We start from the raw sequence: 13,081 nt of genomic DNA, 5'->3' as shown, positions 1-13,081 counted from the left end.
TGTTTATTTAGTAAAACCAATTATAAAAATACACTCTCTAAACTCACACGGAAGGTCCGTACATACAAGTCGCAGATGATCAATGGTTATTGCTCTTAACAATGGTGGAAAACAAAACACCTGTAACAATGGCTTTCTAAATGTGAAATCTTTACAATACTATAGAATACCTGTCTGCTTCTAGAACATAGAATAATGTGCGGATAGAAAAATCTACTTCTCAGGCAGAAAAACTGCGTTATGTCATAGTAGGATTCCAAATGGATAGTAAGAACCAAGTTAACAAGATCAGTTCAAGTTTTGACGATTGCAACGTCACAAATATGAGGTTGTATGTAAATTCTGTATTCTATTCATATGAGAATATTTAATCGGCATAAGAAACTTTACAAAATTTGCAAGTTTATTTGTATTTGACTGCTCAAAGCAGAATGACACATTGAAGATGGGTATGGTAAATGTGCAGATTGAATTCAAGTACTCATCAAATATCCTAAAACTGCAGCATACTGTATAATAATAATTATCGAATGTATGATGCAATATACTCTCCACTGTCTGGTATAGTTAAATTGATTTTGTGAGCAGATGACATGGCTCAAAATGAGGCAAAATATTTTGTAAATTGAAAAGCAAGTGGTGTGACAAACATTCATAAGGGAAAAAAAATTGCTTACTTCAAGTATTTTATGGTTAAGCCTTCCAGGGAGAGATTTCACTTGTTAATAAATAAAAAATCTTCAATGCACCGAGGTCACTATCTCAAGGATGATGTGGAAACATAACCGTTGTTCCTAGTTTATAAAAGTGTATTTAACAATATTGGGTTCATTACTTGTTTGGTTATCATGGAAGGTGCAATTGAGTTTTTCACGGCTTTCTTCATAACAGTAATGATTTTATTATAAAGGAATTGGTTGTAGTGGATCATTAATCCTTTACAATTCTTTTCTTCTGACCATCTTATGTAAAATTCAACCACAGACTGAGATATTATCAAATGACAGATTGGTTAAAAAACCGATTCTTTAATTAAATACTTACTGCGAAAAAATATTGGTCGGTAATACTGTAAGGGGAGAGGGAAATTCTAACGTAGCAGAGGGGCAGGGTCAGCGACATGTGACTATAATATTCCAATCCTATTAGTTCGTGGTGTAAAACTGACACTTGTCTGCTACTGTTTACCAAAGAAAGTAATTATTAAAATTAAAGAATTAACATTACCTTTTTTAGTTTCTTCATTAAATTTTGATAATATTTACGATTTTCTTCACCTTTTTCAGATTGCGAATCAGATACTAGTGTTGAATGTATTAATGTAGCTAACATGTCAATTACTATGGTGAATAACTCACTGAAAAAGGATAAAAACATAAAGCAAATTAATAAAAAAATTTTTTTTAATCGTATTAAAAGCAAGGTAAATCTGATTATAGGATTTACGAATTTTATTCAATTTTTAAAAACACTTCCAATTATTTCCAAAATAAAAAATTTAAAGTTTTAAAAAAGAAAATAGTAGGAATACAGTTCTAGGACCCATTTTTAAAAATGTTTCAGGTCAAAAACCCTAAGAAACCACTAATTTCAAATCTTAATTTACCTTCCCATTTCAATAGAGCTTCATTTCAGCACAGGAGCACAAACTTTCACCAGCTGTAACTCACTAACAAAGCTTTTTTGGATGCATGTTTATATGAACTTTTTTTATTATTTTAATAAGAGAAATATGCCTATGAAGTTTAGCAGAATTCTTTGGGGTGTGTGTGTGTGTGTGCAGGTGCACGCGTTCTAAAGCAGAAATATGATGAAATTTTTTCCTTGCTTAAATTTCATCATAAATTACAAACCCCACACGCAGTAGTGTGTTCATTTTTTACTATTAAGATTCCAGGTTTTATTACCCCAACTATGATAAGGAAAGTTTATTATGTTTGCCAATGTAAGTGGTAATGATCTTAGTATCTGATGTGATTTCAATTTTATCAATAAATAAATACATAATCAAAAATAATTTGTAACCACATCAGCAAAAAAGATGAACTTTCTCAAGATCTTTCAACATTTTCAAACCATCATCAGAAGATTAAAAATGTTTTAAGTCAAAAATTAAAATAAGAATACAGTCATGACCGTTTGAATGTCAACAGTATTGCTGAAGATAATATAGTGAATTCTGGTGGAATAAAATATAATTACGGGAAACAATGTTATAAATATGATAATTATCTTTTTATATTTGTATTTAGGACATATTTAAATAATCTATCTTCTTTAAAAATTTTTGTTTATTAATTACATTTTTATAATTACAATGTATGTGAAAGTTTTCAAAATTATGAGTATTAAAATAATTATAGAACATATCTAAAGATTTTTGTAAAAGTATTTTGATTGTATGTATGACCATTACATGCATATTTTACAATCTTCCATTACAGCGCCATCTTTTGTGGTCACAAACACATTATTTAAAATATGATAGTTTCTCTAAATAAAGAAATTGAAATAATTAAAAATATCGCCCATAAAAATAGAGAAAATAATAATACAATAAATAAATTGTATAAAAGAATAAATAATAAAATTAATGCTTTAAACAACATAAAATTATTATCAGAAAAAATATATATAACAAATTAATACACACCAGTCAAAAAATTGAAAACTTTTACAAAAAATTAAAATAAATAAAACATTAAATTATAGGTTACAAGAAAACATTAAATAATAGCAATTCTAATTTTAATAAACAAGGTGTATACAGTCTAAGTTTTAAAGATTGTGACATGATATATATTGGTATGACCAACTGTAAATTTTCCATACGTGCAAAAGAACACATTAATAGTATTAAAAATAACAAACTCAAAAATTCTAATTTTGCTGAACATAATGGTCATTTATACGATCAAAACACTTTTACAAAAATTTTAGATATTTTCTATAATTATTTTAATACACATAACTCAGAAATATTTCACGTATATAGTAACCGTAAAAATTAAATTAATGAACAAAAATTTTTTAAACAAGATAAATTATTTAAATATGTCCTAAATACAAATATAAAAAGATAATAATTATAAACAACTACATTATCATATTTATAACATGGTTACCTTTAATTATATTTTATTCCACCAGAATTCATTATATATCTTCAGCATACTGTTGACGTTCAAATAGTCGTGACTGTAATCCCATTTTAATTTTTGACCTATAATATTTTTAACCTCCTGATGATGGTTTGAAAAAACTAAGATCTTGAAAAAATACATCTTTTTTGCTGGTAAGGTGGTTAAAAAGTTTTTTTAATAATTTTGTATTAAAATAATCAGTGGAAATCATGTTTAGAAAATTTATAAATAAATATACATACATACTTATTTCATTAAAATTACTACATTATTTTATAAACTGTATACATATGTGAACAAAAATTTATTACTTATCTGGATAAAAAATTGATCCCGTAACAACAAAATTAAAAAATCAAATGTTAAAGAGATTGTTTAATCGATTGTTTTATCAAATGTTACATCAATTGTTTAGAGAATTTTACTGAGGAGTTAACCGACACAAAACTTTAAAAACTATTAGGATCATTAAATTCTGAAACTGAAGAAAACACTAGGTGTAAAAAATTTTTTTATAGCATCAAAGGACAGAAAAAAAATTAATACAATATCATAAACAAGTCACACAAAATACAAGTTATTCCAATAGTTACTGAAATAAAATAATTAAAAGACACTTAAAAAAAACCTTTCGTGTTGACAAAAAATAAAAATTTATAATACGCATACTTGGAATAGTTAAAGAATAATTTAAGAATTCATTTATTAAACTTTAAATAAACAACTTATAAAACAATACAAAAAGTACATAACAATGTTATCATGCTGTGGACAGACCAAATAAAAAGCAAATGGCTCAGTGCTTGTAAGCAAGATATAAACATACTGATACATCAAATCTAATGAATTTCAGTTTTTATTTAATATGATCAATTCATAATATAGTAAAACATTAATAAACTACGGCTAAAAGATTAAAATGGTTAAAAGATTACACTAAAAAAATTAAACAAGCATCAAATAAGCAATTTCAATGGAAAACAGACCTAATTACAATTAGAAATCAACCGGCTTTGCTATGGCTTAGACAATTTAAATTCTTATGCAGTTTCTTTTTTTAACATTAAGTTTTTATTTTTATTTTCACATTTTATTTTACTGTTTTCCTACTATTGATAGTAAACGATAACTGAAATGCACAATCAGTTATAGACTTTAACTTTATGTAAACAATTCTGAGCATTCTGTAAATTATGGGACTATTACAAAACTGACTTTTGGTTATAGAAAGAAAAAAAATCAAGAATTGCAAAACACAGAAGTCATAAAAAATCTTCTTATACTCCCATTTGCCTTAATGTTTCACTGTTGGTGATGCCATCTGTAACATACATGGCAACATTTTTTTTTTTACAAGCAGGACATACAAACTGATAACAAGTATATCATAATTAAGGTAATAATTTTGTAAGCTACATTACTGTTGTTTAGAAGAAGGATGCACAGACACAAAGGATGAGAGGAAAGGCTGATATTCGATCACGATTAATGAACTCTTGTAAAAAACATTGATATCCTGTGCGGTACATTATATAATTTCTAAATTTTAAAACCATGCATTTAGGCTGACAGGGTGGATTTCTATAAATTACCTGCAATCTGGATATCAAAGCTGAAATAATGATCACTGTCTTTCAATTCTTTTGAATGCTACAATAAAATGGTGGATGAATATACGGGGAAAACTGTGACCAAGGATGAGTCATTGATTATGAAGTCGGTGAACAGACAGACAAAAAACATTCTAGATAGTGGATCTACACTTGATCACCTAGAATGCCAAAAAAGATTCTTACCAAAAAATAATGCCTAACATTTTGAGTACATGTAAACTTTTCTAACAAAATTCACAGAACCTGGAATCACATATATATCTATCTCTGAAGTTTAAACATTAAAGAGCTTTGGAGGTCAATCCAAAACAAGTGCTGCAAGATGTACATGAAGGGTACTGTTCTGGATAACGGTGCACAATCCCATTTCACCGATTACACAAAGCATACTTGACCAGTTCAAGTGAAAGATCTTTGACCAACTCCTACAGCCATGACTTGATGTAGAGACTTGATTCACCTCTTCAAATAATGAAGATCTAACAAAAACCCAGCACTCTGAAATCAATAAGGAGCTCACATATAGATAGAAGTTAATAATTGGCAGGGTACACTGCCAGCTGAGCTCTTTGACAAGGGTCAACAAAATTTTGATACAAGTGCTGAAATAAGGGTGACAAATATGTGGAAAATAAATGAATGTATGTAAAATAACTTATTCATATTAACAAACCTTTTTCTCTATGTGTTTTTTTTTTTAATCTGTATATCACAAATCAATTCTGGAATAGTCAATTATCCAAAATTAGCTACTGCAATTTTATAAGCACATTATGATAAAGCCATAAAAAAAATAATGATGAAATGATATAAAATAATAACTGCTAATTAAAAAGAATAGTGTATATTTAAATACAATCATGCACAACCTCAAATCAAAAATTGAATTAATTATCCGGATTTGTAGACAAACAGAATATAAAATAAATAACTTACGAATTATTATTTAAGTCGATGACACCATAACTGATAAGTTGTACTAATAAAATCGCCCAGTCAGTCGTAAGAGTAGTATTTCGTTGTATAGTATCAAACATGCCACCAACAAGACTAAATCTTAACAATAAGGCATCTTGCATGATTGCACGACCTTTACACGACTCTGTGCTTGACATACTATTAACACGATCCTAAAATTAAATAAATAATAATTAATAAAAATTCAAAAAATGGGATTGTAGATTTTCTGAGGTGACTTTTAAATTTCTAACGATAAAGCTTAAGACAATATTAATTTACAAAAAAAAAAAAACATATATATTACAGTGTCGCTGAATTACTTCGACAGCATGTAATTCGTAACCTTGTGGTGGCCCTGAAAAGGGTCGTTTTTTGCATTAGCTCTGAGAAAAGCTGTTGGGTTCAGAAGCTGGTCTCTGGTGAATTTGGGGAGTTGCGGCTAGTCCATTAAAGTCCAACCAGGCTTTCCCTCCGTGACAGTTGGGTCCCCACTACAGCATAGCAATGGTGGCCCCCAGAGCTCCGCAGTGTCGGGTTGGCATCAGTTGTCCTTCACCGGCATGGCCAAGGCGGTTCTCCCCAAGCAATCCCATGCTGCGCCGGCTCCTGCTGCCGAGTCCACCGACCAGGGCAATTAACGACCGGTGAGCTGGAGCAGGAAGGCAGCGTCTGTGTCCAGTGGCTCCCTCGGTGGACTGACCAGGCTTGCTGCTTCAGCAGGGATGTTGGCATTCGCCAGGAGGTCTCACGCTGAGCCGGCCGGGGAAACTCTTCTGTCTTCTTCCATCTTCTTCTTCTTCTTGGTCTTCTCCAGGTGGTGGTCGACAATGAACTGAGAATTCTCTCTCGTACACATTCTTTTATTAGAACCTGAGAGTGGTGGGGCAGCAGCACCGCTATGGTGAAAGAACTGTGCGGTCATCTGTGCAGCGGTAGTGATGCTTGTATCAACGCTCAACTCATGCATAAACTGTGCGCTAGCTCACACTGAGTTGCTATAGTGTTTGTCCGCCAATATTAAATTAGGCATATATGTGGTAACAATATACTATAATTAAATACTAGAATGCAAACTAGTTATTTCTTCAAATTAATGTTAAATCCTGCACATTTTAAACACAAAGAAGATTTCTACGAAAGAAATAGTAGCACTTCTTTGATCTCAAAAAGTGATAATATTTTCATTAAAACTTACTTGTCAGCTTGCAATGCACTAAAAAAAGTTTTTTTTTAAATTTCTTATCCTCAAAGTATAACTTAGAGCCAGTTAATGCTTTCAATTCTTCCTAGCTGTTGAAATCGTTTCACTGCTCATTCTAGCCTTTTCTGTTTTGAATAGTTTTATTTTTTCTCTTACTTCCTTGTACTTAGTAAAGAAAAACAAAATATGTATAGTAGAATAAACTGAATTAACTCAGATTAGGAACACATTATTTTAGTAAGAAACAACAATATTCCAAGGTTTGAACATAGTTGCATTTTGCAAATCACTTGTCACGGAAAAAACAGAGTTTTATCATTTTATTTTCTGTGTTAATCCTGCAAGTTTTAATCCATTTGAAGCAAACACGTAGGAATTAATAACATGCACAAAAAGTACCGAAACAGTTCTTTCTGGTAATGCAATTTCAATGTCCCATAATTTCATTAGGAGATTATATTAAAAAAAAATAATTTTGAAGTATATTTAACAGCAGTTTATCTGTTGTTTAAGTAGTCTTGGAATTCTTCTGATAATCGGTTCCAATATAATAGTCATAAAAAAAACCATTACTATTTCAGTTCTCATTAAACAAATGTTTGCACTGAACTATATATTTAACAATACTATGTATTGTTAATATTTAACAATGGTGTGTATATAACTGCACAATTTAAACTAATTAATGGGATGGAAGAAGGGTTGTGAAGAAAATAATTTACATTAAAACTACTGGTGATTCCAGCTGTCTGTTAGTAAAATGTGCAGTCGCTTTACATAAGCATATATTTATGTGAATTGGCTGTACTATGTGATATGTAAGTATAGAATTCATATTATGAATTGGCTGTACTATGTGATATGTAAGTATAGAATTCATATTACTATTTTTGTACCTGGGATTGTTAACTCTTTTTAATATGAATTATTACAGCAAATGATTCTTATATGCGTGAGGGGTGGCTGAGATATAATGAACCCTCAAATGTACAAAACATCATACAAATTGACAGCTGCTGCCATTTTATAATTTCACTCCCCTACTAATAACATTTCAAAATTAATTTACCCACACCCTCTCATTTTTTGTCACTCATCATTGTTGCAGAGTCGAGTATCCCTGACATATCAGGCATACTCGACTCTGCCCAAACACATGCAGCTGGGTCAACTGCAAATTCTGTGCGAAACATAGAGAAATTAAAACACCTCGGGAGACAAGTATTATGTTCAAAAATCCACAGAGCCCGATAATTCTGCAACATGACAATGCTCGGCCATACAAACCACATGCAACTACTGAGACTGTTATGCCATTGAAGTATGAACTTATTTCACACTTCCCAAACTCACCAAAATTGGGAAAAGTTTTCACTTCTTTCCGCAATATTAGATTGATATTAAGGTATTCATTTCACCACGGATAATTAACTGGACATGATCAACCGGATAAGATCATGAATCAACGAAAGACCAGCAGAATTCTTCATTAACCAAATGAGAAAACTGGTTCACCACTGTCAGGAGAAATGAAATATACAGCTAGCTGTACATGTAACTATGTGGAAAAATAAATTAAGTTTTTCCAGCAAATAAAGTTACTTTTATGTCATATTTATTCATTTGACTATCTCTTTTCACTTGAGACTTATGAGCAACTGTGCATTATATTTCTGCCACTGCTCATATAAAACTCTAAACTAACAAAACATTAACTACACATTTTATAGAATGCAAAGTCGTTAAGGCCCTATTGAATATGTCTGTGTCCGCCCTCATATCCTAAAAATATTGCTTTAATATATAACATAAAATAAGTTAAATGTAAGTACAAAATATTTCAGCAGCAGACTCCTTTTGTTAAGCGAGCTTGAATTTAGTAGCATCCACACAAACCATAACTCAGGCCGTTTGTTAACATTTGTCAACATCTTACACAATTACTTTCATATAATTTAGATTGTGTTTGGATCCATTTTCACCAGGATATTAAATGTTGTTATCAATGTAATAACAATTAAACACAATGACCTCAACAAGAACTCCCTTAAATTGTAACATGTAGAAAGTAAATAAAAAATAAATAGCAGAATCTGTTTAAGCAATAATTTAAGGAATAAATCAATTTATCAGTTATATAAAAATTACCTCTTTGCTTACAGTAAGGCACTGTGACAACTGTGAGTGTAATGATACAAGTAAACCTTCACGTTGATCATCTTGTCCTTTAAGACACGTTAAAACTAATGATAAGAATGGTTGATGATGAGGTGCATGTCGTTGTGTTGTTGTTAAATGTTGCATAGACTGCTGCTGTTGCTGCTGCTGCTGCTGTTGCTGTATTAAGCTATGTGTATGTTGAGGTGTATTGCGGTTACTTTCTCTCTCTCTTTCTCCTTTACTACTTCTTCCTCCCCCACCGCCACTACCACCTCCACTTGTTGTATTGCTACTACTTCCAGAAGATCCACTATTACCCCAGTTACCGCTTTCTAACACCTGACCTAAATTAAAACAACAAATCATATTATACAACACAGATAGAACAAGACTAGAAATAAAATAAATAAATAAACAGCTTATACTTTACTTTTATAATGTTAACTTATCACTACAGTAATAAATTTGTAGTACAATTAATCAATTGTAATTTTAGTTGAAACAGTAAAGGCAAGAATATGAACAACCCTAATCTATCCAATTCCTAATCCTTACCTATCCTTTACACTTCTTTCTCGATTAACTGCTGTAAGGTTGGGTTATTGCTACCTTGATTTTATTTACAGCATCATTCTGGTACCTTCTGCATTTGTAAAACTGTACAAAACACAATTTTATCTGAGGGTTTCACAAAAATCCGGAAGAGAGGTAGTTATTAAATAAAGCTAGCCCCTTATTTTCATAAAATTTAATTTAGTAGCTTTGAAGTGTAACAAATGTATAACAGAAATACAGTACCTATGATTAAAATATTTTATTTTTTTTAGCTTAAGGTTTATTGCTGTATTTTAATGTATTTTATATAAAGATAAATGCAGGGTGCAGCAGCATAATTTGCTGATTTGAATTCGGCACCAGGAAGTGAGGTTTGACCATTAGAAGGTGCAGATGGTCTCATTCAAACGGGTGGGTCTTATGTACACTGATCAACCAAGAACGCTTGCTGAACTGAAGGTGAATATTCACCAAGCAATAGGCAATATACCCCTTGCTATGCTGGAAAGAGTCGACCGACGCTTCTGAATTATGGTAAATCAGTGTATTGCCAATGGGGGACACCCACTTGTTGGATAAAATTTTCAGAACAGTGTAAACGTAAATTTCCAATGTAGCAGCATATGGTGAAAAAATAATTACGATACCTATAACATCTTTGTTTTTACTGACCCTTCAAATCAGCAAATCACCCTGTATAAAAAAATTTATACTTATCAATACAGTAATAAGTTCATAGTACACAATTAATCAATTGCAATTTTAGTTGTAACAGTAAAGGTAGATTTGATAATACATAATATAATTTGATAATATACATTGTTACTGTTTAATATACGTTTAGCTAGAAAAAAATTGTTTTATACTGACTTTTGCATACTTGTTTTTGTGGTTTGTTACACATCATAACCATAATGGTTATAGGCGCCCTAACATAATAAAAAAATCACTAACAAGACTATTCTCTCAATAATAACAGTAATAACAATAAGCATACCATGCTTAACTTACTAAGAAGAGCAAGAACTGAACTAGTTTTCATTACTTTTCTCTGACTGAAACATTTAGTTACACATCAGCACACCAGATCAAATAAATATTCATTCCTACCAGAAAAGCCATCATTCAGTTTACCACAGATATTGGCTGTATAATGAATATAATTACTCTCAAAGACTGTATTTACCTCTCATATCTAAGATGATTTTCAAATGTTGCAATAACAACAAAGACTAGAACAGATATGGAAAAGAAAAACATTCCCTGCAACATGTAGTAAGCAAGAATACATGTTCTATGTAAATGAACGTACCCTCCTTATAAGCATCAAGAATACTTATTCTGATGATTTAATAGGTAATGTGCTGACAGAGCTAAGCCTTGATTTTCTGCTCCGGCAGGTATGCCAGGCCAGGGAATTGGAGTATGCCCTGGCAGCAACATGAGGAATGAGTTAAGTGTAATTCAGCCATCAGAATTTCCAGCTACATATTCAAATTCGATTTATACTCAGCATGCCTGACTGAAGAGGGATGCAAATTAACTATCACTAAATGCAGCAATGCCATGACAATAATAATTGAATGTTTGGGACAGACCTATTCCAGAGCTCTCTGGGCTTTGGACATTGCTCACAAATATTACCTTACTGTACATATAAGCCACAGCAACTTCATTAATGGCATCCAAATGTAGGGACCTGACCTGGCCTGAGACTGATCACTTCATCCAAGAGCCTAGATCTGGTCCGTGAGTAGTACATGGCACATTGATGCAACATCAGGACAGTTCAGAACGAAACACTAGGCAGATGAGAGCCCATTCCTAATTTGAAACACGTTACAAAAACAAAAACAGGAATGTAAGTACAAGCATATATGAGTTGAAACCCAGTTGGTTTTTGTTAGGAAATTAGATTTAATAAAACAATAATTTCCTTATTTAGTACGACTTTGTAGATTTAACTTCTAAATGTACACAAGTCCAAACTTAACACCTCAAGAAATTAATAAATGAAATTTGCAGCAACAGGGGGCGCAAAATCTTCAGGAAGAACATTAAACGGAAAACCACTCTATAAAGGACACCTACTAAAGAAAGTACTGTCTAAGAAATTTTTGCTTCATTCATAAAACTTCCATATTGTAACAGAGCTTGATCCTGAATGAAAAGAAAAACTCTTGAAGCAGAAAAAACAATCAGCAAGGCTTAAGATGATATAACGAACTACACAAAAAAAAAAAAACAATAGGAACACACAGAATTACTTAAAAAATCAACTGAATAATGTTTATTTTCTGATATAATCTGCTTCTTATATTCTTCTATCACAAATATGTAACAAAGAGATTTATATTAATGAAGATAGAAATGGTAAATTCAGTGCACACTTAAGTTAATTTAGCTTGTTTTGAAATGAGCATTAAAAAATTTGTACAATAATAAATTTCATAATAACAGAGCTTAAGTTACCAAATGTATTCTTACAGGGAAATTCAGTTTGATTAACTTCATTGTTTATTGGAATGTAATTACAATATTAAACAAGAATATAATATATTAATACCCAAACAAAAACATGTAAAAATTAAAATATATTTTAAATTTAAAATTACGTTAAGTATGTTAGGAAATCAGGAGTAGATACGAGACAAAACTGTCTGAGATAATATGGATACTGAAAATGGAAAATAAATTAATAAGTAATTACCAGCAACTTTTAAAACTCTTCCTTGCACAGCACTTGGTAATTTTGATATGAGAGGTGCAACAAGCCACATTGATTGTGTCTGTGGTTTTGACATTGTTAAACGAGCATTATCAATCCTAGAAAACAGATTAAACAATGTCTATATAATAATTAAAATTAAAAAAAGTTGAGAAAAACACACAAATAATAAAATGTTGAGTTCCTTCAAGACTTATTATTTGAAGCAATAAACACACATTAATAATCCTTTCTTTCATGCATATGATGGGAATCCCTGATAAGAAAAGGATACTTGTATTATGTACTTTTTGGTTTCTCTTTTTAAGTGAAAATTCTTACAATATGTTTTTTTAATAGTTTTCTACCAAATTTATTTTTTATTAATCTTTTGAGGGACAGGAACTTTGTTTAACAACAGAATTTAGATAAAGGTATAACCAGGTATAAATATAGATAACGCATTTTAAATGTATAAACAGCTTTCGAGAAAATACAATCATTTACACAATCAACTTTTTTAAATTAAAAGAAAAAAATAGGACCATTTTTGGACAAAATAAGCCACAAGAAGTTTTCTAAACTGTAACTTCAAAAACTGAGGAAACTTTATAACTAAAGATAACAAATGATACTCCTTGTAACAACAGAACCATAAAATCAAAATATATTAAAACAATATTTAAATATTGTTTTCACTTGTTGGCTTACATAAAAAAGTTCAAGAAAAATAAATATTTAG

At 30.7% G+C, this 13,081-nt stretch overlaps 1 protein-coding gene across 1 annotated transcript in view; it reads right to left on the bottom strand.

Moving 5' to 3' along the window:
• LOC142333136 (mediator of RNA polymerase II transcription subunit 12-like protein) overlaps positions 1-13,081 on the bottom strand; it is a 138,272-nt gene that overhangs the window by 38,131 nt on the left and 87,060 nt on the right. The window contains exons 27-30 of the mRNA XM_075380069.1: positions 12,343-12,458; positions 9,066-9,421; positions 5,693-5,886; positions 1,228-1,357 (exon numbers count right to left, since the gene is read on the bottom strand). Of these exons, the coding sequence (XP_075236184.1) occupies positions 1,228-1,357; positions 5,693-5,886; positions 9,066-9,421; positions 12,343-12,458 (796 nt within the window). The remainder of the gene's footprint in view (positions 1-1,227; positions 1,358-5,692; positions 5,887-9,065; positions 9,422-12,342; positions 12,459-13,081) is intronic.

The sequence above is a fragment of the Lycorma delicatula genome, chromosome 12 (genome assembly GCF_047948215.1).
Source record: "Lycorma delicatula isolate Av1 chromosome 12, ASM4794821v1, whole genome shotgun sequence".
NCBI lineage: Eukaryota > Metazoa > Arthropoda > Insecta > Hemiptera > Fulgoridae > Lycorma > Lycorma delicatula.
This window is presented reverse-complemented; position numbering and strand designations above follow the sequence as displayed.